The sequence below is a fragment of the Alternaria alternata genome, assembly GCF_001642055.1.
Source record: "Alternaria alternata strain SRC1lrK2f unplaced genomic scaffold CC77scaffold_9, whole genome shotgun sequence".
NCBI classification, from domain to species: domain Eukaryota; kingdom Fungi; phylum Ascomycota; class Dothideomycetes; order Pleosporales; family Pleosporaceae; genus Alternaria; species Alternaria alternata.
The window spans coordinates 228,162-252,629 of NW_017306198.1; the positions used below are offsets into that span (position 1 = coordinate 228,162).

General features: G+C 50.5%; 10 protein-coding genes and 1 non-coding gene across 11 annotated transcripts; 7 read left to right on the forward strand and 4 right to left on the reverse strand.

Moving 5' to 3' along the window:
* Window positions 1-754: 754 nt before the first annotated feature.
* Window positions 755-1,616, forward strand: CC77DRAFT_1019826 (hypothetical protein). Its single transcript, XM_018524921.1, has 5 exons — window positions 755-848; window positions 903-930; window positions 990-1,022; window positions 1,088-1,423; window positions 1,496-1,616. Exons 1-5 carry the CDS (start codon window positions 820-822, stop codon window positions 1,499-1,501), a joined length of 432 nt encoding a protein of 143 aa, XP_018386439.1. The 5' UTR covers window positions 755-819; the 3' UTR covers window positions 1,502-1,616.
* Window positions 1,617-2,336: 720 nt separating this feature from the next.
* Window positions 2,337-4,946, forward strand: CC77DRAFT_848053 (hypothetical protein). Its single transcript, XM_018533404.1, has 5 exons — window positions 2,337-2,542; window positions 2,600-3,164; window positions 3,361-3,404; window positions 3,457-3,589; window positions 3,642-4,946. Exons 1-5 carry the CDS (start codon window positions 2,487-2,489, stop codon window positions 4,707-4,709), a joined length of 1,866 nt encoding a protein of 621 aa, XP_018386440.1. The 5' UTR covers window positions 2,337-2,486; the 3' UTR covers window positions 4,710-4,946.
* A 194-nt stretch (window positions 4,947-5,140) lies between these two features.
* CC77DRAFT_1019829 (Nucleotidylyl transferase) lies at window positions 5,141-7,416 on the forward strand. The gene is made up of 2 exons (XM_018524922.1): window positions 5,141-5,521; window positions 5,578-7,416. Exons 1-2 carry the CDS (start codon window positions 5,252-5,254, stop codon window positions 7,240-7,242), a joined length of 1,935 nt encoding a protein of 644 aa, XP_018386441.1. The 5' UTR covers window positions 5,141-5,251; the 3' UTR covers window positions 7,243-7,416.
* Window positions 7,417-7,596: 180 nt separating this feature from the next.
* CC77DRAFT_t36 lies at window positions 7,597-7,695 on the forward strand. Its single transcript has one exon. It is a non-coding gene; the product is annotated as a tRNA-Glu (tRNA).
* A 3-nt stretch (window positions 7,696-7,698) lies between these two features.
* Window positions 7,699-8,277, forward strand: CC77DRAFT_1019830 (hypothetical protein). The gene is made up of 2 exons (XM_018524923.1): window positions 7,699-8,131; window positions 8,200-8,277. The coding sequence occupies exon 1, from the start codon at window positions 7,729-7,731 to the stop codon at window positions 7,948-7,950; it is 222 nt and encodes a 73-aa protein (XP_018386442.1). The 5' UTR covers window positions 7,699-7,728; the 3' UTR covers window positions 7,951-8,131; window positions 8,200-8,277.
* On the forward strand, window positions 8,239-9,619 carry CC77DRAFT_847866 (hypothetical protein). The gene is made up of 2 exons (XM_018533403.1): window positions 8,239-8,774; window positions 8,819-9,619. Exons 1-2 carry the CDS (start codon window positions 8,570-8,572, stop codon window positions 9,370-9,372), a joined length of 759 nt encoding a protein of 252 aa, XP_018386443.1. The 5' UTR covers window positions 8,239-8,569; the 3' UTR covers window positions 9,373-9,619.
* Window positions 9,620-10,081: 462 nt separating this feature from the next.
* Window positions 10,082-10,732, forward strand: CC77DRAFT_915710 (hypothetical protein; the record flags this gene model as incomplete). Its single annotated transcript, XM_018533673.1, has 1 exon — window positions 10,082-10,732. A coding segment is annotated over one exon (651 nt), but the record flags the coding sequence as incomplete, so codon positions are not given.
* Window positions 10,733-11,528: 796 nt separating this feature from the next.
* On the reverse strand, window positions 11,529-12,931 carry CC77DRAFT_848126 (hypothetical protein). The gene is made up of 3 exons (XM_018533405.1): window positions 12,431-12,931; window positions 12,114-12,334; window positions 11,529-12,064 (listed from the first exon to the last, which is right to left on the reverse strand). Exons 1-3 carry the CDS (start codon window positions 12,596-12,598, stop codon window positions 11,656-11,658), a joined length of 798 nt encoding a protein of 265 aa, XP_018386445.1. The 5' UTR covers window positions 12,599-12,931; the 3' UTR covers window positions 11,529-11,655.
* Window positions 12,932-13,264: 333 nt separating this feature from the next.
* CC77DRAFT_1060728 (hypothetical protein) lies at window positions 13,265-15,596 on the reverse strand (the record flags this gene model as incomplete). The annotated part of the gene is made up of 2 exons (XM_018528357.1): window positions 13,265-14,984; window positions 15,049-15,596. 2 exons carry the CDS (start codon window positions 15,594-15,596, stop codon window positions 13,265-13,267), a joined length of 2,268 nt encoding a protein of 755 aa, XP_018386446.1.
* Window positions 15,597-20,243: 4,647 nt separating this feature from the next.
* CC77DRAFT_1019834 (NAD(P)-binding protein) lies at window positions 20,244-21,709 on the reverse strand (the record flags this gene model as incomplete). Its single annotated transcript, XM_018524924.1, has 2 exons — window positions 21,379-21,709; window positions 20,244-21,325 (listed from the first exon to the last, which is right to left on the reverse strand). Coding segments are annotated over exons 1-2 (1,114 nt in total), but the record flags the coding sequence as incomplete, so codon positions are not given.
* Window positions 21,710-21,839: 130 nt separating this feature from the next.
* Window positions 21,840-24,285, reverse strand: CC77DRAFT_848445 (4-coumarate-CoA ligase-like protein). The gene is made up of 2 exons (XM_018533406.1): window positions 22,226-24,285; window positions 21,840-22,177 (listed from the first exon to the last, which is right to left on the reverse strand). Exons 1-2 carry the CDS (start codon window positions 24,005-24,007, stop codon window positions 22,085-22,087), a joined length of 1,875 nt encoding a protein of 624 aa, XP_018386448.1. The 5' UTR covers window positions 24,008-24,285; the 3' UTR covers window positions 21,840-22,084.
* Window positions 24,286-24,468: the final 183 nt, after the last annotated feature.

Sequence of the window (24,468 nt, forward strand, 5' to 3'; positions counted from 1 at the left end):
TATTACTGGAAGGGACTAGTGTCAAGTCAATGATTAGAGAGACGGCTAATGTGGTTCTCTACGGAGACAGTTGCTCAATGAAACTAGGTTAGAGAGACATAACGCTGTTCCGGGTGACTGTCCTTCACACCTGCTTAACATGAGGACAGCAGATCACTATACATCAATCGAACATTGTAAGAGTATGTGGAAGTGACTGAACCAGTACAAGCCCTTGGCCGAAGAGGAAGTCCGCTCTTGACACGTAACTGTTGAGATGCATACACCCAGCCGTCAATACCTCACGCCACATTGTCGTTCAGATAGCCCAGATGACTTGATTTCAACCAAATATGCTTCTCTCTCCGAACATCGGTCATGCACGACATAGATGCATATTTCGCACAGCGTGGTTTCTTGCTATTGGCCCTCGCTATTTGTCCACGTAAAGCAGCTGATACCCCGCCATGTCATACATGTCTGAAATCTCCATTTTGTACCTCCCTCTGCTAACATTACATACAGTGGTTGCTGATGGCAACACAAGGAGATCACGAGAAGACCTCACACGACTCCGCGGTCTCTAGGAGCGTTACAAGAGTCGCACGAACAGTTCGCAGCAGGCGAAGAATGGTTCGCGGTCCTTTTTCTATGCGCCATTGACAGCGATAATCGCATCTACTGCATAAAAGCGGTGTAAGGTAAGGAAACCATTAAAAAGACGAGATAACTCTTCTTTAATGAAGCTGATTAATTTCCGCCTCCATTGTCCTGCAGACGTGTTGACGTCTCGAAGAGGGAAACAGGAACAAGCGAGATCATTGTAACAACATTGCGTCAATGGCGCGTAGATCCAGGCAGCTAGATCGGTAAGCGTCCTCCTTGATGGTCATCTGATTAGCATTCTCATATTCATATATCAGGTCTCACATTCCACCTATCCAAGCCCTAGTATGTTCGAGACGAAAATAATCAACGAATGGAAGTGTATAGCACTCACATCTGTACAGGCTAAGAAGAAGCACGTCTATATATGGCATTGTGTGAGTGGACGCCTCATGTGATATTCCGCGACTGGATCCTGACTGTAAAGTGTTATTGTGGAAAGTCGAGCATTCCTATTTCCTCCGCAGGTTGTCCAGGGTGTGGATATGGAAGATGTGCATACTGCACAACGACGAGAGTACAAGTGCGAGCATCTGCCGCTAAATCTCAGTTGCAAAAGACAGATAGTCCGGCTCTTTCTATACGAGCGCTATCACGCACTTCGGGTCACAGACCTTTGTCCAGTTCCAATGCATATAAAAGTTGGGCTAAGCCCCCGGCATCCGATATGGATATACATCGTCATAACCAACAAGCTTTCGACACGACCACAAGTGTATGCAGTGGCGCATCTCTGCAACGGATCGTGTCAAGTGCCGAGTTATGCGAAGAGAGACCGGTGAGTTCACATGCAATCACCAAATGCAACCCGTCTTGTGGTTTGTGTGTTGGCTTCCTAACGCGTGTGTAGCTTTGATACGACGGCCTGTATTGGTGACAAAATAGGAGGGCAGTGGAGATATATCAAAACTAGCTACGACCTCTCTGAACAAGATTATCTTTTGGAACACATTCCCAAATTCGTCCTCAAAGTCTCGATCCAAGAACTCACATACTGGATTCTGCGAAGAACTTCTACATTCGTAGCTATTATCGTGAGTTGAAACGCGCTGTCTTCGTCCGGATCTACTAGTGAGACGCCCAGTAGTCTAGCCTCACATTTTCCAGCAAGCTTAAGTGCTCCCACTCATCGGTGACCATTTGCCTCACAGAACTTTTATCTCCAGACTATGATTCGCAAGGCAAACAACAACGTTTGCGGGCTGCCGTCAAGAACTCGGGTAGCAGATGCCCAACGTCCTTCACATGCAAGTGAGATTCGGCTATCCCCGGAGCCCAACGCCACGGATCCGATCGCAAAGCCGCCCCTCATTGGGACTATGTTACACAAGATCGACTTTGAGGAGATGCAATGCAGAAGATGGCCACCTCGATCTCTACATGGCTTGTCCTCTGAAATTTGCCTTGCCGGCAGAACTCAAAGGCTAATATCAGATGTAGTGATTGATATGACAAGTCCGACGACAACCACTCACCTACATGCAAAAGAAGGCAAAAGACGAAAGCCTCGTGGGAGCCTCACAATGCAGCGAAATTCGTAGCGAGCTACGTGTCTCGAGTCGGGTATAGTGAGAAGCTCACGCATGCACCGTATGATCATGACCCAGTGGAACGAATATGACCCATGATATCCAAGATACGGAAATAATACGTGGCGGAATGTCGTGGACTCATCCCTTGGAACTCAAGCGCTCAAGTATATACACTGACTTTCGGCAACTTTTCGTTAGAGCTTGAAGACCGGTTTCGCCTTCCGCATCCTTTTTAACGCATAGCGTCAAAGAACATGCAGTTTGTGGATTTTAGCATGTGCATAATCTCTACAACACAAATCTTTCCAGATGATACATGACCATAGTTCTGATGAGCATCTTGCTCTAACAGGGACTTCATGCAGGTATGTGCTTCCTTTTCGCGAAGCGTCTTGATCAAAGACTTCGACTAAGTTGCGAAGAGAGGTGCAGTCCCAAGGCGATACCATCGCTAGCAACCGGATCTTACTTTCTCCTTTCGCAAAGCAATGGACGGATATCTACGACGATGCTATGATTCCAAAGGATGACTTCCCGTATGTTGAAGACCTTCGACGTTTTTCGTTAGAGCCGGAGCGTGGTTGCGTTGAGCTTTTTGTGCGCCCTTATGATGACGACTTCATTTCACCATCCTTGAAGACCATCATTCGTCTCTACGGAAGTGTCAAGAAGACCGATCTCGAAATGCAGACCAAAGCAACTATCTGGCTGGACGACCGGACCTATAGTGCATACATCCATCCCAATACATTTGTGTCACCCCTTACCCACGGTCATCAGAACCACAAGTCAATGCCGAGTCCAAACTTGGTCGAATCGGACAATCAATCTCAAGGAAACAGTGACCGTAACTACACTACAAACTCCATCCCAAGCGTTGCAGAAGATCCCTATACACAAAGCGCTTCAGCCCGGTACTCCCCTACTTCGAGACGTCCCAAGGTACCATTGACAGCGAAGATGTTGTACACATTTCTCCGCGAAGAGGTAATCATTCTTCAACCTGTCCGAGCTTTTCGGTTCCTATTTTTCGTCCATCGAGATACCTATCGAAGCCATGTTGTCTTTCCGTCACGAAATTTGGTGATTTGGTACTCTTTTTTGTTAGAGAGCGATCTATGCGTATACCACTGGATGTTTTTCAGTGCCAATCTGATGTATCGCGGCTAACTGATATTAACAGCGGTTCAACGCCAAACGCATGCCCGATTCTGATCGAAGACTCATGTGAGTTCTTCACATCTTGTTCAAACCCAACTAAGCCAATGCCAACATACAGATTTATACTGAACCCGGACGGTTATGACTTTGCAGCACTTACAGAGACAGCGCCGAAGCACCAACACGAAGCTCTCAAGGACGCCATAGCTAAATATCTTGGTTTCCGTCCCTTGATGGAAATTCGTCTTTACGTAGGAAACTCTTCTCATATATCTGATTGCAAACGTACTGATCCATAGCCAGACCGAAGGAAAGGCTTCCTATCAATTCAACTTCCATTTGCCCTTCTTCGCCATGCGTACAGATGCCAATTACGCAAAGCGAACGAACATCAAGCCGCGTCGAAACTGGATAAACTTGTCATTCGTGTCTAAGGTCCTACCCGAAGCGATTGAAGCCGGCGATCTGGGCCTTTACCCTGCGCAAATCTCATTCACGATATGTGGTACCAGCGTCAAGCAGTATGTCGCTTACGGTTTTGAAGACGCGGAATTTGATGCGGACCGGGAATTTGGGGAAGACGAGTTCTCACTCAACGATATGCACCCTGATCAGATGACTAAAGGAAAAGAGAATGCGAACTGTCCAGTTTGGAACCCACGACAGTATTTTTTGGTGACTCTAAAGCACCGCATCCGGCAAGTACGCGAAGAATGGGAACAAGTGGTAGTGACATTGCAGGACGCTTTGAGCGGCCGGAAATCTCATTCTTTGAGATGGTATCATCGAATGCTCGACCTTCTTCACATTCTGTTGCCTGTTCTTGACGACACAGTGGGAATTTGGAGAAACTTCATCGCGGACAACGGGGACATTGGCTACTTCTCCAATTCTGCTGCGGAACCGTGCGACCCTTATGTTCGAAACACTCTTCACATCATTCATCAGGAGTTTGGACTTCTTGAGAGGCTCAACCAGGATCTGCTACGTATTCAAACTCGTTGTGAGAAGGAACAAACCTCTACAGGGGCTCGAACAATGGAGCAGAGCAATTACTCCACTATGCTCATGCTCCAATACATTGGGCCCCTCAGCCTTGTGATGTCTTTCTTCACTATCGACGAACCCTTTGTGGAGGTTGAGCGCAGCCTGGCTTCCTTCGTTGGTTTTAATTTGCTCCTGATATTGTTGGTTCGTCTAGTACGATTCGTTGTGGAAGGACAAATGTACCGACCTCAATGGTGCGACACTATCGCCATAAGGGCTGAGCGGCTATGGCAGGATGATCGAGACATCATTAAGAAGACCGTAGCGGGTGGTGCCGTCTTGCAGCGGAGGCCAACACATGAGTGGCATAAGAAGACAGACTAGGTCGTTAAATCAACGACTATAGGCTTATCTAAGAGCCTTAAGGATTGGTAGAGTTTGGCAATATTCTTGTGAAGTACGGCTGTAGGGACAAGTCCAAGCTAAGATGGGCGAAGGAAAATACATCCTGGTGCTATTGGACAAAGAATGATGACAGCACTTACCCCGCCCAAAACATGATTTACACGAGAAGGCGGATGGTGGAGCGAATCAGTATTCTGCCCCACGATACGTGCGCCTCCAAGATAATGCATACCTTTATCTCATTGATAGTAGTTGATGATGTGCATGAAGCGGACCAATTGTGGAGAAACACGACAGTCCAAGGTTCGTTGCCTGCTCGACGTGGCAGTCTGGTCCCTTACAATGAGGCTGAGGAGCATCACCGGTGAGCATTTCAAGCTGTCTGTGCCATAAGGTGCAGTTCAGTCTGATTCATAGCTCAGTACCACACTGTATTCTGACAGTCGCACCTTAAGCGCATGCCCGTTGGTGTCATCTTGACGCCTTCTTCAACAAAGAACATAGCCAGCGATCAACTGAGAATGGATGCGCTCGAGCAATCTCTTGGTTCCTTGAATCTCAATGTCCCAATTCCCGATGTCAAAGACGCGGAAGTGCTTGCCAACCCGCTCGACGTATACCGCACCTACCTGGCCCAGGTACTAGCAGATGCTGTAGGTTGTGACATCAATGTAGCCTACAAGTCCATCCAATGGCCGAACAACATATTCAATGGAGATCTGGCAGTCATACTTCCGAAGCTTCAGCCTGGTGCTAAAGCTGATGAAGTGGCTGTTGAGCTCATGAAGAAGGTACGTACCTTCCATTCTTGACCCTGTATACCATGGCAATCGCTAAGCAAGCCTAGTTTCCAAGTGATCATTCACTCTTCCTTCTTCCGTTCCTAGAAGGGGTTCACTTTCGTGTTTTCGTGAAGCCAGATTCGCTGTCCCGTTTTCTGTTGCCGTACATTTCAAGTCGAAGGCATGGGTATGGATCTGTCCCATCTTCTGCTAGCACGGAAGGCGCACAGAAGAAGCTCGTGGTCGAGCTCTCATCTCCGAATATTACCAGCGAGTTTCAGGGGAAGCATCTACGAAGCACCATTGTTGGTGCGTTTGTCGGCCGGCTGCACGAGTTGATGGGATGGGACGTGACGCGCGTCAACTATCTTGGAGACTGGGGTAAGCCGATCGCTTTACTGTATGTTGGGTGGTCAAAGTACGGCTCGGAACAGGCGTACGAGGCAGATCCTGTCGGTCACCTCCTGGAGGTTTACCATAAGATAGAAGATGACTTTAAGCCAGAACAGGCTGCGAGTAAGCAAGCGCGCGACGAAGTAGCGAAGGAAGGTGAAGACAAGGGAGAGGCACAGGTCGAGATCGAAAGCAAGGGCATCTTTGCGGAACGCAACGAAGCATTCAAGAAGCTTGAGGAGGGTGACGAAGAACTCGTGGCGTTTTGGAAGCGAGTGAGAGACGTCAACATCGACAATTACACCAAGTTCTACGAGAGACTAGGCGTGCGCTTCGATGAGTACTCGGGCGAGTCGCAGATCAGTCCCGATACCATGGTCGAGGTTGAACAGATGTTGAAGGAGAAGGGAATATCAGAGGAGAGTGGAGGTTCCCAGATTATCCATATGCAGAACCTAGGTGCGAAGTCTGGTACAGCCATCATCCGCGATCGCTCCGGTAGCAGCACCTATCTCCTCCGAGACCTCGCTGCCGTCCTCGAACGGTCGAGAAAATATTCGTTCGACAAGATGATATACGTGGTGGCCAGTGACAACAGTGTGCATTTCACACAGCTCATCAAGGTTTTGGAAGCACTTGATATGAAAGAGCTCGCTAGCAAGCTACACCACGTCAAGTTCAGTGAGGTATCGAAGATGGCTGCGACGCTTGGGAGAGGGTGTAAGCCACAGGGCATACTGGATGCTTGTGAGGAGGCGATGACAGCTTTTTCGGAAGCTGATGCTGAGAAGCTTGAAACGATTGGCGGTCCCGACGATACCAAAGAAGGGTTGGCGACATCTGCACTGCTTGTGCAAGAGCTCTCGACTCGTCTAACCACCACACACGCCTTCGATACGAGCACGATGGCGTCCTTCAAGCTCGGATCAGGACCGGACTTGCAGTACTGGCTGGCCAAACTCCGTCTGCTACTGAAAGGTGTCGAATCTGCAGCTGAACTGTCAGACGAAGACTATGAGGCATTGGCTGAAGACGACCCAGCCAATCTCTTACGCGTTTTGGCTCAGTATCCCGAGGTTGTCAATGCGACATATCACTCCCTCGAGTCGGCTGGTGTCGTTACGTATCTCTCTAGTGTGACTGACCAACTTGCCGAGTGCTTCGCGGAAGATGAAGATGAAGATGCTGAGGATGACAAAGATACCAAGGTGACTCCTGGGTTTGCTGCATTGTATGAAGCGACTGCAGTCATCTTGGAGAATGGCATGAAGCTGCTGGGACTGGCTCCGATTGCACAGTCGCTACCTGAGAGGGCCGATACACCTGTGATGGGTTGAACAGTCGTTTCTTTGCAAGTATCTAAATTGTCTATAAGCGGGATTCGGTTTCGAATAGGCGTGTTGAAGCAGCCATTGATGTCGTTGGCCTCGAGCCTGCTTCCTGAAGCGTTTTGGAAGGCAGTCCGCTACTGCTCTTCCATACTATAACGCCATAACGAATAATGACTAGTGTTTCGCAATGATTTTTCGTGAGATGAAGGTCCACTCTGTGTGCTCCATAGTGCTGGTGGGGTAGTGTCTTTCAAGCTTTGTCCTGCAAACTTTTCATGTTCTTTGGCCAGCCCCTCGTCTCTCGTTCAATTTTTGTGCTTCTCGATATATTACCAGCGATCTCCTCTCTTTTCATCCAAGTCCGATATGGTCTAGTGGCTAGGATTTGCCGCTCTCATTCGCAGAGTCAGTTCACTGTACAGTGCCGGCAAGGCCCGGGTTCGATTCCCGGTGTCGGAAAACGTTCTTTTTTGCCTTTTCGACGAGCTCAAAATGCATGTTCTTTTTGCCCACTGCCCGGAAAGGGGAATCTTGAAGATGGACGCGACGTTGAGAGTTGGGAAACAACACGGTCATGCTCTCCGCCTCAACAAAAATCCAGGCTTCAGCATCAGTTTGCCATTCCTTTTTTCTCTATACTGGTTATTTCTTTCGCATTCCCTCACGCGTAAGTCTAGATGCTTGGTGACGCTTGCGAACCCTGTGGGAAATTAGAAAAGGACCGTACCTCATTACATCTGCCTCGCGCTTTCGCTGGAAAAAGACAAAAAAGACGTCTTCTGGCTCCCGGACATGCGAGCAGTAAGTCAGCCGCAAGCTGAGCCATGTCCAATCGAGCGATTTTCCATGCGGCACCGCCTAATTTAACATGTTCTTTCCTTTTGCTACATGATGACTGCCTCGCCAGATGCATCGAGTAAGCCAAGCACTTGGCCTTGGAAATCAAGCTTTGGGTGAACTCACCTCCGCATTTCAGATATCGCATCGCATCAACGACGTTCTCGGATCTCGAATGATGCTTCTGCTTTGCCATCTTTTCATAATGTGTTTGTCACGATGAGTCTGCGAGCTTCCAGCCACCCGCATGCCCCTGAGTTTAGTAGCGCGTTTCGCCGCCGCCCGTATTTGCTGATGCATCATCACATACCAGGCACGTAACGGTCGCGATTCGTCGCCTGGACACTGCAAGCGATGGTGGCGTCTGCTCGGGTAAGATAATGTAGTATTGACTGCGGGCTGCGTGACAGGCAGGAAATGATGTATAACTTCAAGCCCAGTCCGTTGTAACAGCAGCACTGCATCTCTCCAAGTCCATCCTCATCACACTTTCAATATGCGTCCTTCCACTTATGCTGCGTTGTTCGCCGGTACTGCCATTGCGCAAGGTAGTGCCAGTGCGCAAGAGTCTGCGACAATCTTCAATCTCTTCCAGTTCGATAGCACCCTCACCGTGCTTGGTTCCGATGCCAGCGCAACAACCTACCAGAACAGCTGTCCTTCAGACAGTGCGGGTATCTCTGCAGTGCCGACCGATATGCGTATGTTGCAAAGGGTTATTGAAAGATTGTGCTGACACCTGCAGTAAACACGGATGACCCGTCTGCGCCTGATTCGACTCCGATACCTACACCCGCGCCTCGCATGCGCCGTCAGGACGATGCTTCCAGCGATGATTACTCCCTCTGCGAACCTTACACTATCATACAAGGTTCTGAGACATATGAGATGCACCTCACAGACCCGAGTCCAGGCGCATGGACTGTGGACATCGCCTGCAGTTGGCAAGGTGCGATGACAACAGCTGACCTAACCTGTGATGCCACCAACCGCGGAAGCATCCCAGGTCTCAGTACCACCGAGACGAAGAGTGTTTTGTCGGCGAGCGAGCTACAGGATATGGAAGCTTACCAGGTGGTGGCTTTGGTGACTGCAAGTGGTGCGTCTTCGTCGGGATCAGCTTCAGCGACTCAGACTTCAGCATCTACTGGCTCAGGAACAGGAGCGACATCACCTTCAAGGTCTGGATCTGGTACCGCTGCAACGAGCACTGGTCTTGCACCTGCTGGATCAATCCCAAATGTGATGGCCCTGGTCGGAGGTTCCATTGGTGTTTTTGCTGCAGCCATGGCTTTGTGAGCTTGTTGCAATTAGTCTTTAGTATGTTGAGCCGCATTTAGGTGTACTTTTCGGTAGGTGATGGCACCGTCGTGGTGTCTTTCGGGGTCCGAATCATCGTCATTTTGATTACGCGCTCTCAATTTTCATCGCTTCGTGTGTATCACTCCATGTCAAACTTTCATTTTGTTTTCCTTTTAGTCAGGGTCTGTCCGTACTGGCGGATCCATGGTGAGTGTGGAAGCAGCAATCCACATCGCGCCTGCACGTGATCACGTGTTATGCAAGACGCGACGTTGCGTCGGCTGTCGACTATTGTTTCCACTAACCCCGCATTCAAACAACACATCGTTTGTTGAGTTGTGACATATATCGACGTCTTGCGCTCGGCCCTGCGGTCACGATTCCTCTTTATCTCACCTTCTTTGTAGCGCCCTTGTCTGTAACCCACGCCACATTTCAACATATCCCACCCAATCTTGGGACCCGACTATCAACAAACACAACATTAAACATGGCAGTTGCTATGCCTAGTTTGCCAGCAACTACCCCAAACCCAAAGTCACGACTACTGGAATCACTTACACGACATGTCTCTGCGCCTGTGAGTCCATCGACGCTCGGATCCCGTCGACCAAGTGAAGGAAACTTCGGCGCCAATCACCATCATACCTTGCCATCTCCAAAGTTATTACGGACAGCTTCAAGATCTAAGCATGATCTCCTGGGTGAACTATTCTGGGCTCAGTCGCTTGCAGCTCGCCTGCGTCGTGATCGAGACAACTGGCGCACACTCGCCCTCAAGCAAGAACAGGACCTCAAGGCCGCACATCAAGACCTCGAAGACCAAGCTCGCAGCATCTTGGAGATGGAACAAGAGTCGGCTAAACTCAGGTTCCGCCATGAGGAGGACACGATAGCTGGGAGGCAACTCTATTCGCGCTTCCATGTACTCATCTCCAAGCATGACAAGCTTGTGGATCAATTCAACGATGCCATGCGTACCGTCGCTCGCCTTAAGAAGAGTGACCGTACTAAGGGCAAGGTACAACAGCGTAATCTGAGATTGAAGGCTACACTGCAACGTTACACATCTCAAGGTACCTCGGCTGCTACCCAAGCGGCTGCAGACACAGAGTCCACTCTAAGGGAAGCACTCGCTTTGGCTAATGAGCGAATTGAGGAGCTGGAGACAAAGGGCGAGGCGATGCTTGATGCATTGGAGAGGCGCAACGATAGCTGTGGCAGTGATGATGAAGAAGAGTTGGAGCGAGGAGATGTCGAAGCAAGGCTCTTAGGAGCTGAAGTGGCATTCCGCGGTGTTCTCGAAGATGAATCTTTCAAGGAGCAGAAAGAGATTTGGCTGGATCTGTTGAACGATTGAGAGAAAGCAAGATTAAGAGCATGCGTTAGTGTGCAAGCGTATTGGAGGGGTGATGTACGATAACGCGCATTCTATTGCTTTCGACTGTTTCCGATTAGCCATCAGAAGTAGTACCAGTGTACATTAGATCATGCCACTGGAGGTGAACTGGATAACGCCATCATAACGCCTTCGCGATTGCAGCACTAGAGTACACCTTGCACTGCAGAGGCGAACAGGTATAGCCAGCGTGGGAAGATACTGATTGTCATTCGTGTAAGTAGCTGAATCATCATCAGCAACTTGGCGTTCATTGCTCCCGATATCCAGTCACCGAGTTCTAATGATACAAGATATTGTACAAGAGACATGCATTTTGTGGGGCGCTCTGGGCAATTGGTTCCGAATGAGACGAGATGTTGTAGGAGGCTGGGAGTCCGCTAAACAGGATTTTGACGTCATTCATGACGCGCTAAGCCCAATATAGGGGATATATTTGGATCCGACACGTTAGAAACACGTCCTAGAGGTACGCAACGCAGCCATGACGTCGTAGAGCGCAGTGCAAAAATGCAGTCATGTCCAGGAAATCACATAGTGAGACAGGATAAACGTCCAATCGATAAGTACAACTTCGCTACTCTAATGCAGCTAGAGTCTAAGAAGCGCAAGCAGCATGATGTTTAGAAGGAAACTTTGGTACAAAACTCTATGATCCTCTACACCCGCTCGGAAAGATTTTCGACACACCAGAACTATAACATAGGAAACAAATGCCAGGAAAATAAAAACGATATTGATCCGCCTAGAACCTAAAATCAACGCGAACGTATACGCAGTTCTAGCATGTAGATAAGCCGAGAGGCATATCGCGAGTGCGACCTAAATCCACCCAAACTGTGAGCTGTGAGGGAACCCATCCCCATACAGCACTCGCATATTCAGCGTGATCCTCTTGGGGAGTATTGTTGCTGTTCTGGATATCGCGGTGGTTGTTCCATCTCATGCATATGACGCTCTTCTCGGCCACGTGTACGATCTTCAGAGCGACGCGAGGAATGATGGCGTCCCTGTCGGGAAGATCGCCGTGCGTTCTGATCATTCCAAAGAGATTCCCCGTGGGGTCGAGTTTGGCCAGGTTGCGCATTTCGTTGCTCAGAGTGGAAGTATGCTCGTTCGGCAGCTTGGACAGGCGCCTCCTTTGGTTGTGCGACTCCGGTTCGGAGTGATTCCTCGTCGTCAAATGGGGAACGAGGGGCGTAGTGAGGTCCCATTGACTTTGGCTTGCCAGCTTTTTTCCACTCCCTGAACTCTCTGATGCTGATACCGGAGCAAACAATTTCTGTGTTGCTAGGTCATGTTAGACTCGGCAATCAATTGAAGTTCCTGCTCGACTTACATGATAATGACGGCGAGGACCATTACTACCCAGCTTAGGCCACATGTTACCCCTACACAAGACTTCATGTTGGCCTGGAACGTTAAGCCAGCAACTCCACTCCAGAAAACCACCTCGAGACAAGCGATAATCGCGTGCGCCTTGTAGCTGTGCCAACGCTGGAAACGGGGAACGTGTTCCGAAAGTATGAGGTAGGCGAGCAGGATGAGGGATTTAGCACCCTAGACGCAAGCGTTAGCAACCAGATCAACAGCTAAATCATGTCTGTAAATATCCTAGATACCCAATGAGACCCAAATACCGAGAGCACAACGTACCATTCCTAATGCAATTGTGCTTGATCTTGAACGCGGAATATTCTTTACAAAGAGACGAGGAACCGTAAGGCCGACAGCGGCAGTAACGAGTACGACTTGAGCAATGTGGATTTGTAACTTGAAGCGGCTACTGAAGAGAGGCAAGTCGAGGATTCTTGAGATTCCCATCTTGGATATGGACAAGAGTGGTAACTTTGGATCTGATCAATTGTTTGTGGAAATCGTATCGTAGATTGGTTCTGGCGTGGCTGATTGGAGCTGGAGGCTTGATATTCGATGCTGTGTGACTGTGGAGAAGGATACATCGTGGAATATAATATACATTTTCTCTACGCTTCTTACATGCATCACCGCGTAAGTCTGTATGCTCCGCCGTGTCGAACGCGTTGTTGCAGTTCTTCTTGGCGTGGTGAGTGCGAGTACGGCACAATACGAGTGCGAGTGCGAACTACAGACATAGAACGTGATAGGCGCGGGACTTGCCAAGCCGTTGCGGCATACGCCGTCTTTCAGCCCTACCAGCCTTACCCCTGTCTCAACCCTGTGTGCCAAACGTTCAAGGTTAGACTTGCGAGTAATTGGGCTCAGAACAGCGGATAGAAGATTAAGCCTTTTCTCTTGTTTGCGCTCGAGCCCTCATGAACCCTCTCGCTGGAACTTTGCCGGGTTTCCGGTAGGAGAAGAGTAAGCATGGTTTGAAATACAACTATTCAAAGCCAATCATCGAACAGGATCAGCATGTAACAGTGCCCAGTCGCATGCTCAGCTCGCACTCGCTCTCACATATGAAGGGGCTTATTCCTCAGGTTTGTTTCTCAAAGATATTTGTAGTGGTCAATTCGGCCCTGTTGGCTGTGGTCCATGTACATGAGGGTTTCCAGGCATATTCGGAACGCCTTCGGGGCCAACCATAGTCCCAATGTCCGCCCAATTCCACTCGTGAATATTGTTAATCGTAAAGTCCATGAACTGCATTTGCGTCGTCCTATCGAACCGGGTATTAGGGTGCATGGCAGGACCCATGTAGGCCTGGTCAGGGTATATACGGCCTGGCATCGGATCCGCGTACATGTAAGTACCTACGCCGGGCGGGGACTGATGGTACATGTGTGGCACAGCGTCCGGCTGTGATAATTGCTGCGGCGGAAGGGAACTCTGGGGTCCGGTATCGTGGGTCTCGAGTTCCGACTCTGCAAATCTGACAGGAGAAGCTAGAGAGTCGGCCATGGAATGTAGTTCTGGAACCAGGGATGCGAATTTCTCAATGGTTCCAGGCATGTAGGGATTCCGCCTATGCCGCTGTGCCAGATCTGCAAGCTGAGACAACAGAATGCGGGATTCTGACATGTCTGTGCCTCCGAGCTTATTCAAGCACACAAGATCGAGGACTAGCACTGAGCTTGATGCGAGCATATACCATACGTCACAAGAGTAGACGGAATCGAATTTGCCAAAAGATTCGAGTTTCAGCAATGCCTTGGCCAGTGATCGGCCAGATTCAGCGCAAGCTTCCGCCATGGCTGTGAGTGCGGAGTTTGTAGTGTCATGACCGCTCTTAGCCAGACTGGAAGCGCGTGCAAGCAAGGCTGAGCGACACAACACGATGGTTGTATAGTGATATACGGAGTGTATCATCAACAGCGGCCTTTGCATAGCTGGAGGTGAAGCGTCTATGACTTCATAGTGTAGATGCCTGGGTAACGTCTCCTTCCATCGGACCAGGTCGCGTAGCACACCCGCGGCGGGTGACAACGGGCCAACATAGGATTCATCGTTGGCGTTGGACTTGACCGTCTTGGGCGCGCGACACGTTGACCCGAGCAGCATGAACAAGCGGGTCGAGCATGCGAACAGGTCAGGGGGACCGCCAATTATTTTCTCGTTAGGACTGCTGATCTTTGCGCCTGGGTTCTCGATGGCACTTGGACGGTCATAGGAGGACACCTGCATCGTCTCAAAGGCATATAAAGTCCACCATAGAATCTTGCGCACCTCCCTAGCCAGAGGTGTTTGGCCAGCGTTGACTTTGTCCTGATTCAGTCCAATTGCATATGCAATACGAACAGCGGTGCCCGTCAGGTTCCAGCAAGCATCCCGATGGTTTGTGTTGTGGAGGTGTATGGCGGCCAATAACAGGGCTTGTATGGCTGTGATGCTAGAAGTGAAGATGACGACCGGGAGAAGTGTTTGTGTCCTTTGCCACCATAGCCGCTCCTGGTCTTCTGGAAAGGGAATGCGCGCAACGCGACGAGCGAGCAACAGCACACAGGTGAAGCTGCATAGCCAGGCGGGATCAGCATTCCTGGGGTTGACCAACCACGCCTCGTAGGCCTCGCGAAACGAGGGCTCGTGCAGGACTGGGAAGTCTGGGTGTATGTGTTCGAAGAAGGCGCGTATCAGCACTTCGAGGTTTGGTCTGTCGCCGGGGTTCAAGTGTCGGCCCTGGACGGCGACAGAGCCGTGGGTGGCACTCGATGGTGCGGTGGGATTCGACGGATTGCGCTGGTCGTCGCTGCCTGTTGGCGACGATGCCTGGGCTGCGTTCTTGCCAAAACTAGATATTGGCGCGGAGAGTCAGTATGCGCCTCAGGTAAAGTTGATACACGGCCGGTACTGACAGAACAAACTCGCGCAGAGCGCCTCTTCCGACCAGCGTACGCAGCTTGATGTGGAAGGAGAGCGAGCTGCCAGGGCCAATGAACTGCACCTGCCCTTGCTGGTCGGGCAACAGTGACACGGTGTCGTCTCCCTCGCCCTCGCCACTGTCGTCTTGATCGCCATGCGCGTCGTTGGCGGCCGAGTCTGGCAGCGGTATGCCGTGCGACGTCGCAAGCTGTCGCAACGCCTCGGTACTGGAAACGTCTGCCTCTGGAAGCAGCCCCTTGACCAGCGCCTCGAGCAGCGCCAGACGGGTGCCCAGGCCTTCGACACTCCCATACAGTCTCTTCTTGCGCGGCTGCGTCGTCAGGCACTCGATGTTGTGCACGACGCAGTAGCGACAGGCGTCCTGGCCAGGCTCCTTCCGGCACTTTTGCTTGCGCGACTTGCACTTGTCGCAGCTCGTTTCGGTGCGCTTCCGCTTATCCAGCGGTACTCGGCGCGAGCTGCTCGCATGGCTGCTGCTCGCATGGCTGCTACTCGCGGGTGCGGGTGTGGAGGCGGACATGGGCGTGGGCGGGTAGGTGCGGCGGAATTTCAAGGCGGAGGGAGAAGAAGCATGGCGCGCACGTCGCGAGAGCGCTGCGAGCACATTGAGACGCTCTTTGTGCCGGTGGATGATGGGACTGCGATTGCGCCCCAACTACTTTGCGATGGTGAATGCAGGGCTCTCTGCGCTATCGTCGTTATGTCCGTTCCTTCGGTAATTGAGGCTGCCGTCTCCTCCCCGGTGGGCCCAAGCTCGACGAATAGTCATGAGTCAATGACCATCTCAAATGCACAACACCATCTACCCCTCGCTGCCTGCCCGCTTCTGTATCACCACCCCTCTGTCTCTTCTTCTCCTTGCTTGAAACCATCCGTGGCTCAACGTCCGTCAAGCGGGGACAACTTCGAACCCATCTTGGCATGCGCGGCGGGTCGTCGGTCCTGCCCAGGCCGCCCCCTCTCCGGCGACGTGACGCCTGATGCGGCTGACAGATGAACAGCAGCCGACGACTACGACTAAACACATCTCGGCCATACTAGGGTACCTCTGTTAACGTGACCCAAGAATCTTGTCTTTCACCAACGAGACTCACCAAACCAGTGCCCTTTGGTTCACCAGCCAAGTATAGTCCCATTGATCCATAACATGACTCGATAATACAGTCCATCGCAACCAACCGCTATCGTACTGAATCGATTTAGCACATGCTCGGCGTTCTAGCCAGTCGAGAGACCCACATAGTACCCATCCAAAGACGACTAAGACAGCAGTCTTTTGTCGCAACTCCATGTTCAGCTGCTATTCTGCCTATACTGGTACGAGGAACGCTTACATGTTGCTGACAAAACTTAGAGCACCTGTGACACACTCAGTATATCGGACCGTACCCTTTGACTGCTGTGTATCCGCTTTCTCATCATGTCAGCACGTAGAGACGTGGACTGCAGGCACAATCATGTAGATCAGCGCATTGACGACCAGGCCTCCAACGATGACCCAGACTCGACAGCACGGAGTCTCATAGCGAAGATCCTCTTCAGTTCCAGGGATGCGACTGTCTTAGCCAGTCCGCTAGTCGTCATACAGCAGACAGAAACTACGTCGCAAGTGTAGATGGCATTCACTAAAGTTGCTAAGGAGACATCCCGCCTGCGCAGTGCCATTCCAGTGCTTATGGCGCGCGGATTAGTTGCTGTGTAGACGATTCAGGCGCAGCGGGCAAGATACGAAAGGTAGTCCTCGATCTGAAACTCTTTACCAACGTATGCATGCGCATAGGTTTGGTCGAACACGAAAGGTAAGGTAGACAGGCGGATCACCGTGGTGGTGGAAATGACCAGCAACACTATGGGATCATCCACAAAATCTGACTCTTGTATCTGATGGTGGTGACGATAGTGCCGGGAGTTGGAGTGAGATCTGTTGATGCCATTATGTGTGTGCAGAACATGTAGGTCGAAAAGAGTGAAGGACATCTTGGAAGGATAGGTACCGGAATGTTAGCTGACTGATAAAATAATCACACCGCTTCCCTTGAAAGGGGTCTCACTTATCGAGATGCCGCTGAATCCCAGTCTTGTGGACTCATTCTATTCTGGGCCAGTTGTACGTCATCGCCGATGCTGCAAATCGACATCCCTTGCATAGTCTACCAGATTTTGTCGCAACACCTCATCAGACACCATGTCGAAACCCAAACTCAATTCAAAAGCTCTTTTGTACTTATAGGACAATCACTAACGATCATACAATGGTGCGCCAATCACCCAGCCCCCATGCTGCAGCACTTGCATGTCAGTGCTTGCACTTGTAAGGCGAGAATAGTGCGTATCCAGGTTGGCCGTGAACTGGATTTATACCATGTTCCATCCCTGCTCGAGAGGGTGAGCCGCGCCTCAATCGCGCATTCGCGCCATTGCCGGAGATGCATGATAGACCGCGCCCTGTTGACTTGATCGCGGATCTATAAGCCCATGGCCATGGATATTGTCAAATCCTGCGCGACGACTTGACTTGCGGTGTCTAGAGTGTATTAGGGCAATGATGGCTAGATGACAAGACTACAAAGATTACATGGTCGATTCAGCTGCACAATTGAAGACCCTTCCTGAGCACTGACAACTGGGATCTGTCAGTCATTCGCGTCTTGAGAAAGTCTCGGTAAACGACACATCGAACTGTATTTGCTGACTCATTGCAGTATCGGGTCCCAGTGGCGTTTGGGGGACTACCATAACGGGAATGCAGGCATGAGCAAGGTCGCAGATAATTAGAATATTGGGAGTCTCTGAGGTGATGGCAACTACTATTGTCGCTCCAGCTGATGTGATGTGTAGGATCACGGCCAAAGACGATGGTCAGCACTATAGAACAAACTCGAACTTATACGTATGCTCATCACCATTTCCTGGTTGTCGACAAAGGCTTTGATAGAGATAGTCATGTCACCAATGTGGGAATAGGGCACTGTACGTTGATACGATGTGCTTGTAACTTTATGCAGAAAGGGCACTGATAGTAGGCTATGTAGCAGATCAACATCATAGATATGCACCTGAATGTTCATCAGATGTTTATTCCAGCGCTTGATGATATGGGTATAGCGACGCTAGCATTCGCAGGCACATTCAACCACTTTCACATTACTTTTTGTTCTGTATCGCGAGCGATCCCACCTGAAGAATGCTAACAAGATAATTGTATGCACACATATCTGGCACATTCTCTTTCGGCGTCTTGCCTGGTCCTTTCGCTGATCAAAAAAGGTTCTAAAGCGAGTCGGAGGCGCGCATGAAATGCGTGTAAAAGAAGAGACTGTTAAAGGTTATACTGGACAAGACGAAGTTTGGGGAGTAAAACAAGGACAACAAGCTTGATAGTACGACAAACTCCAAGGACGTAGCGGGCATGCTATACGAAGACATCGGTGGCGACTCCTCCCAAGGTTGACACTACACGTCGTTTTCTCAACACTGTCGCGTACATGCATACTCCATGCATGTCCCTCCGTGGACGTACATCTTGTACGACCACCCACCCACACCCATGTCGAATCATGAATCCTTCGAAAAGCTTTTTGTAAACTTTTTTACTGACCATGAAGGTGGTCGTTTTGAAAACAGTTCTGAAAAGCGCTAATTCACTATATGAACCTAATAGTTGTTGACAAACTTCGACCCAGCCGGTGCCGTCATACTGCTTAGCTCAATCGTCCAAACACTCAATCTTTCGACCAACATATTTCGAACTGAAGGTTCGAACTACTCTCGTCCCAACTATCGGGCACAAGATGAGTTGTCAACATAAAAAGTAACAGCCAAGCATACGAACCCGCTGCGCGCCCTTAAACGAGTCAGTCATCCGTTACACAGCCTATTCCAGGACGGAAAAGTGCCACCATCGCTCGATGAATCAGGCTCTCTACTGAGACCCTGCGACAGATCACACTACGTCTTCCAGAGACCAGCCAAAGCTTCGTTAGGCCACACTCAGACCACGGCCAGCCCCGAAAACGATAATTCCTTCTGCGAGGTCACAGTGGATTACAACAAGACGAAAGGGTGGAGTTCCAGGAAGCCTTGAGGCGCGTAAACGATATCCTAGACACTTCAAAGCAGAACCTAGAACAATACCTAGAGGCAGCTGATCCTCAGACATGGAATATTACACTTTCGGCGAAGACTAAGGATCAGCTGCCTCCAGGTATTGTTCTAGGTTCTGCTTTGAAGTGTCTAGGATATCGTTTACGCGCCTCAAGTATGGAAATTCTCATTGCCGCAGCAGTACGTACTTTGGATTTCATCAGGCCAGAGTCGAGTACCATTTGCACTCAAAAGACAAGAGCAATATCGTTCGCTTCCATTACGTCTCAGCCGCAAGAGGCACTGGAGCTTGACGTCACCCCCAACGAAGCAATTCTGGAACAAATGAAAGCTGAACTAGAGATCGAACTGAAAAACAATGAGGACTATTATGACAGTCTATCATCTACAGTCCACCAGATTGAAGGGTTCGGTTCCTGAGTCGAGTATCCTATAGTGGCTTCGTACAATATCATCAGCAAGAGTGACGGGACAAGCATTCGGTACCGCCGATTGGGAAGTCGACAAGACGCCGCAAGGAAGACCGAGAAAGGATTTCCTCACACTCGGCGAACATTCCTTGTACTGGCTGCCATGCGCATTGGGGATCGAAGAGGCCGACGAGGAGCATGAAACTCGTGCCGAGTTGGATGACTGATGAGCTACTTGATTTTTTTTACCAGCAAGTTGATAGATTCCTTCGCAGAGCTGTGTGTAAGTCTGTCGGTCCACATTGCTGCTTGGCTCGCCCGACTTTTTGGTGCATCTTCTTGTCAGTTCATAATACTTCTTATGCTACTGTGGGGAATCTCGACACGATGGCTTCTTTCGTGATTGTTATGATGGAGCTAAAGTTCTGAGACTGTAACGTACAGTAGGAGACCTCTTAAGGAGACCTTTTCATGATGCAGGAGCATATTCGGCTTCAGCACGGACAAGAATGATTAAACTAGGATTGAGTACTCAATAATTGACTGTGTTATTTCTGAGATAGGTCTGTTCATACAGCAGTCACTGAACTAGACCTACAACTGCGTCGGGTAATCTAATGTCTCAATCTTTTCCGGGTACACGAGTCCGCCCTGCTTCCTCACCTCATCCATGACCTCCATGATTAACACACTCTCATCAAGGCCAAGGAACCTGCCCTCTTTCCTGCCGTTGATAATCGCATCCGCAGCCTCATCCGCTTCCCAGAACATGCCCTGACCTTCGCCTTCTGATTGCAGTGAGCCACCGAAGCCATTGTACCAGCCGCTTCCCTTACCTGGGCCTGGGATGGGAAACTCTTTCGACTCAGCCTTGCCTTCTGAATCGATGATCCTGACGGAGAGGGGTCGGAAAGAGTGTCCAAAGACTTGAATCTCACCCTTGGGTCCTTGGATGCGGACGAAAGGTAGGTCCTGGTTTCCTCCTGGGGCTGTTGCGACGCGGAGCGAGGTTGTAGCTACGGCATGGACCTCGCCACCTTGATCTTTCGAACGTGGGAATTGGAGGATCATGGTGCTGTGCTCGTCGGCCTTGCCAGTAGGCTCATAGGTCTTGACAAAAGCCTGTAGCTTGGGCGGCTGGCGCGAGTTCTCGGGCTGAGTATGGTAGATGGTTTGGAAGACCCAGGTAAGGGCGTAAATACCAAGGTCGAGCAGGGCGCCACCCGCCAGGTCAGGGTTCACCATGCGGTTCTTGCCGTCTGGGAAGTTGTTCTCGGGGTCGAGCGCCATGCTGTTGTCGGAAATGACGCGTGTGATGGGTCCGATGCGACCGGACGTGATTTGCTCGCGGACGTAGATGGACAGTGGGAAGTAGCGCGTCCATACAGCCTCCATCAGGAAGAGGTTCTTGGACCTTGCGACCTCAGCCAGCTTGCGCGCCTGGGCGGCATTGACCGTGAAAGCCTTCTCGCACAGCACGTTCTTGCCGGCCTCCAAGCAAAGCATGGCATTCTGGTAGTGGTGCGAGTGCGGTGTAGCAATGTATACGATGTCGATGTCTGGGTTCTTTACGAACTCCTCGTAGGAGCCATATGCCTTTGCTTCCGAGGGTGCGCCCACCTCCTTCAAGAAGTCTTTGGCGCGCGATTCCGACGACGACGAAGCGGCAGCGACGACGGTGTGCTTCAGGTGCTTGACGCCACGTGTGGTAGGGTCGCAAAGCAGATCCTTGGTGCTGTGTCCATGTTAGTAAACAGCTTCAGTAGGGGTGTGGCGCGGGGTAGTTACAAGGTGACGGCGATGCCTCCAGTAGCGAGGATACCCCAGCGGACGGTCTTTGGTGATGACATGGCGTAGATGAACGGTTTGGTAGTCTCCCAGTAGATCCAAGGTGAGATTGTGAATTCAGCGGCGAGGAGCGCTTAGCGGCGTCAACAGGTTGACCTTTGTAGCTGCAGAGCTCCAACGTCATGACACCCACCGAACTTCGGGCAAAGCGCCGCATCTCAACCCCACTCTTGCCCCTCCATCGTGCTACCGGTGCCTAAAGGAGCAGACGGCCCGCGTCGCGAGACGTGGCCAACCTAACGTGTGATTGCCATGTTAGAGGACGTTGATGAGTAAGGAGTCGTCGTTAAGGAGTTGGGAGAGAAGCCTATCTCCGAAAGTCGACGCCAAGCCTCGCAACCTCACCTTCGTCGTGCTCAAGCCCATCAAACTCCACGTAGCGCCGACGAGCTGAAAAACATGACCAGCCATGTTCGAAAAGCGATCGACTAATACCAAAAGCAGAATCAAGATTCGTTGCAAACATATCACGACATTTTCTCAGCACGAGTTCGTAACAACGGGAAGCTGGGGGACTTTCGGCCTAGGGCGGATCAGAAGCCAAGCGCAGCACAGGTGGCGAATGTCACGGAGCATATGGAGCCAGCGTCGAGAGATAGAGCATTGCATATTCTCGCCACAACCAAAGGACGTTACGATGGAGCTGTTATAGCTTCGCCTTGCTACCAATTTGAATGCGTGCATGATATCTGTCCCTCATCTCTCGCCTCAACATCTTCCCCGAAGGAGTCCTAGGTATCTGAGAACGACGTCAGTGTAAGTAGTTCATAGCAGTTCAAGCACTTACTGAATCAACAACCTCAACACCACCAGTCAGCCACTTGTGTCGACTCAAGCGTCCTTCGACCCACTGATGTAGCTTCTTTACGACGATATCCTCGCCCTGTTTCCCTCCCTCGTTCGTGAGTACGATCCATGCTCTGACAAACAAGGACCCATCGCCGCGACCATTATCGACGCCAGCTACGCATGTATCGCGCACAAGACCCTCCGGATGGTCCAGCAACGTATCCTCCACCTCCGTGGCAGCAACTTGCAGACCTTTGACTTTGATCATCTCTTTTAGGCGATCGAGGTAGTGAATACGGTCATACTTGTCGCGCATGACAAGATCTCCAGTGCGTAGCCAGCCCGGTTCGGTGAACATATCCGCTGTGGCTTTGGCTTCTCTGAAGTAACCGGGCGTGACAACTGGTCCACGTACCCAGAGCTCACCCTTCTCACCCTTGGCTACGTCTTTGAGTGTGTCAGGGTCCACAATACGAGCCTGCATACCTGGGAGCAGATATCCAATCGTGCCAGACAGCGCAGGCTCTAAGCCAAAGATCCCATTCGCACCCGAACTAGCGATACTGGCTGCTTCACTGAGGCCATAGCCACTTGGTACTGGTATCTCTGCACCCTGTGGTAGCTTCTTGGCCAGCTGATGTGCGACATCTGGTGGCAGATATGCAGCACCGCTAGATGCGACGACCACAGAGCTTAGGTCATATTTCTCAGTCAATGAGCTTTGAGCAAGCTGACGGACTAGAGGTGGGACCAGTGGAAGATGTGTAATCTTGTACTTCTGTATGCTCTTCAAAGCAAGCTCGAGGTCCCATTTTGGAAGGATGACGGAGGTCTGCTTGATTAGATTGAGACGAAGGATCCACAGGATCATCCCGTATGAGTGATACATCGGGACAACACCGAGTAAAGTGACGGGCGTCAACGGTTCGTCTCCTGTGAAGCGCGCAACTTGTACACCGGTATGGAGCGTTTGCATCCCAGAAGAGTAGCCATTCCTATGCGTGATCATCATTGCTTTGGGCAAGCCGGAAGTTCCTGAAGATTGAAACAGGTATGCCATACGGTTTCCGCCAAGCAGCTTCCGCTTTTGTTCTGGCAAATTGAACCCTTCTCTTACAAGCGATTCAATAGTACGTTGACCTGATACGTGGTCTAATTGAGGATTATCGCTCAGTACGATGACCTTTTGAGGATTCAACTTGAGCTTCAGAGATAGATTGTCGCCCTCGCCAGATCCCAACTTGAGCGCTTCACTCAACACCGGGAGCAACGTCTCATGACACATGATGCTCGTAATTTGCATTTTTCTCAATACCCACCATAATTCGTAGGGCGTACTCGCTGGACTGATCCCGCCGAAGACCAGCTCTGATCGGAAACATGCGTGCGCTATCATTGGATAGTGCAGATGATTCCGTGAGAATAAAGCCAAGATTTCTCCATCTTCTTTATCATCTACTGGACTCTTCTCTAGACCCAGTGGATTTGGACCATCATATCTGAAGACGCGCGCCAATGCACATACCCGAGCATAGAAGCTGTGGAGGGTGACAACTTCTTCTGTGGCGGCGTTGATGAATAGAGGGTAATCTTCTGGCAATGGGTTGTTTGGCGGAAAGCAAAGCTCGTGGATATTAAGATCGTCTGGCGTAGGTGGAAGTGGACCATACGGCGACGAAAATACAGCTTGGTCGTGAGGTAGATATTTGTCTTTTTGGGGATCAGGAGCGTTAGGGCCAAGGAACCGAGACCAATGGGGTTTTAGGATATCATGCGTCATGTTGAGATCTGGATGAATTGAAGTTGCTAGACGTCAATGGAAATACGTTAGATATTAAGACAAGGCACACATACGTGCCCTGCCAGTGTACCTTTGTGCGACATTGAGTTTGGACTTCCGAGGTGTACTGCACGCCCCGCGTTCTCCCCACATTCGGCCCTGACGTCGTGCAGGCGAGTAAGCCCAGGGATAACACACGGTAAGTTTTGTATAGGCTGCAATCATACGATGATAAGAAAAGTGCCGCTGCAATGGCACCGCTCAGTCGGTGCTATAGCAGAGTTTACGCCGCGGATTCGGGCGGACAAAGCTATCGATTTCGCCTGTAAGCTTGTATCGTAATTACTATATTCCTGGGCTGCATCTAGCCCAGCTCGGACTGGAGATTTCTATCGCATAAGCCTACGATGTTTCGATCAATACCTATATACTCTGTCGCGTAGTACAAGCACTTCCGAAGA

What these genes read in the sequence shown, in the direction of transcription:
- CC77DRAFT_848126 (XM_018533405.1), bottom strand. Translation starts at nt 12,598, where the DNA reads ATGGGAATCTCAAGAATCCTCGACTTGCCTCTCTTCAGTAGCCGCTTC. An exon ending in GCACAATTGCATTAGGAATG is followed by an intron (nt 12,335 to 12,430) that starts GTACGTTGTGCT and finishes GCTTGCGTCTAG; the next exon opens with GGTGCTAAATCCCTCATCCT. An exon ending in GTCCTCGCCGTCATTATCAT is followed by an intron (nt 12,065 to 12,113) that starts GTAAGTCGAGCA and finishes AACATGACCTAG; the next exon opens with CAACACAGAAATTGTTTGCT.
- CC77DRAFT_1019826 (XM_018524921.1), top strand. Translation starts at nt 820, where the DNA reads ATGGCGCGTAGATCCAGGCAGCTAGATCG. An exon ending in AGATCCAGGCAGCTAGATCG is followed by an intron (nt 849 to 902) that starts GTAAGCGTCCTC and finishes TTCATATATCAG; the next exon opens with GTCTCACATTCCACCTATCC. An exon ending in TTCCACCTATCCAAGCCCTA is followed by an intron (nt 931 to 989) that starts GTATGTTCGAGA and finishes ACATCTGTACAG; the next exon opens with GCTAAGAAGAAGCACGTCTA.
- CC77DRAFT_1019829 (XM_018524922.1), top strand. Translation starts at nt 5,252, where the DNA reads ATGGATGCGCTCGAGCAATCTCTTGGTTCCTTGAATCTCAATGTCCCA. An exon ending in CTGTTGAGCTCATGAAGAAG is followed by an intron (nt 5,522 to 5,577) that starts GTACGTACCTTC and finishes AAGCAAGCCTAG; the next exon opens with TTTCCAAGTGATCATTCACT.
- CC77DRAFT_848445 (XM_018533406.1), bottom strand. Translation starts at nt 24,007, where the DNA reads ATGACGCATGATATCCTAAAACCCCATTGGTCTCGGTTCCTTGGCCCT. An exon ending in GTGTTGAGGTTGTTGATTCA is followed by an intron (nt 22,178 to 22,225) that starts GTAAGTGCTTGA and finishes CGTCGTTCTCAG; the next exon opens with ATACCTAGGACTCCTTCGGG.
- CC77DRAFT_1019830 (XM_018524923.1), top strand. Translation starts at nt 7,729, where the DNA reads ATGCATGTTCTTTTTGCCCACTGCCCGGAAAGGGGAATCTTGAAGATG.
- CC77DRAFT_848053 (XM_018533404.1), top strand. Translation starts at nt 2,487, where the DNA reads ATGATACATGACCATAGTTCTGATGAGCATCTTGCTCTAACAGGGACT. An exon ending in CTAACAGGGACTTCATGCAG is followed by an intron (nt 2,543 to 2,599) that starts GTATGTGCTTCC and finishes TAAGTTGCGAAG; the next exon opens with AGAGGTGCAGTCCCAAGGCG. An exon ending in TGATGGAAATTCGTCTTTAC is followed by an intron (nt 3,590 to 3,641) that starts GTAGGAAACTCT and finishes ATCCATAGCCAG; the next exon opens with ACCGAAGGAAAGGCTTCCTA.
- CC77DRAFT_847866 (XM_018533403.1), top strand. Translation starts at nt 8,570, where the DNA reads ATGCGTCCTTCCACTTATGCTGCGTTGTTCGCCGGTACTGCCATTGCG. An exon ending in TGCAGTGCCGACCGATATGC is followed by an intron (nt 8,775 to 8,818) that starts GTATGTTGCAAA and finishes TGACACCTGCAG; the next exon opens with TAAACACGGATGACCCGTCT.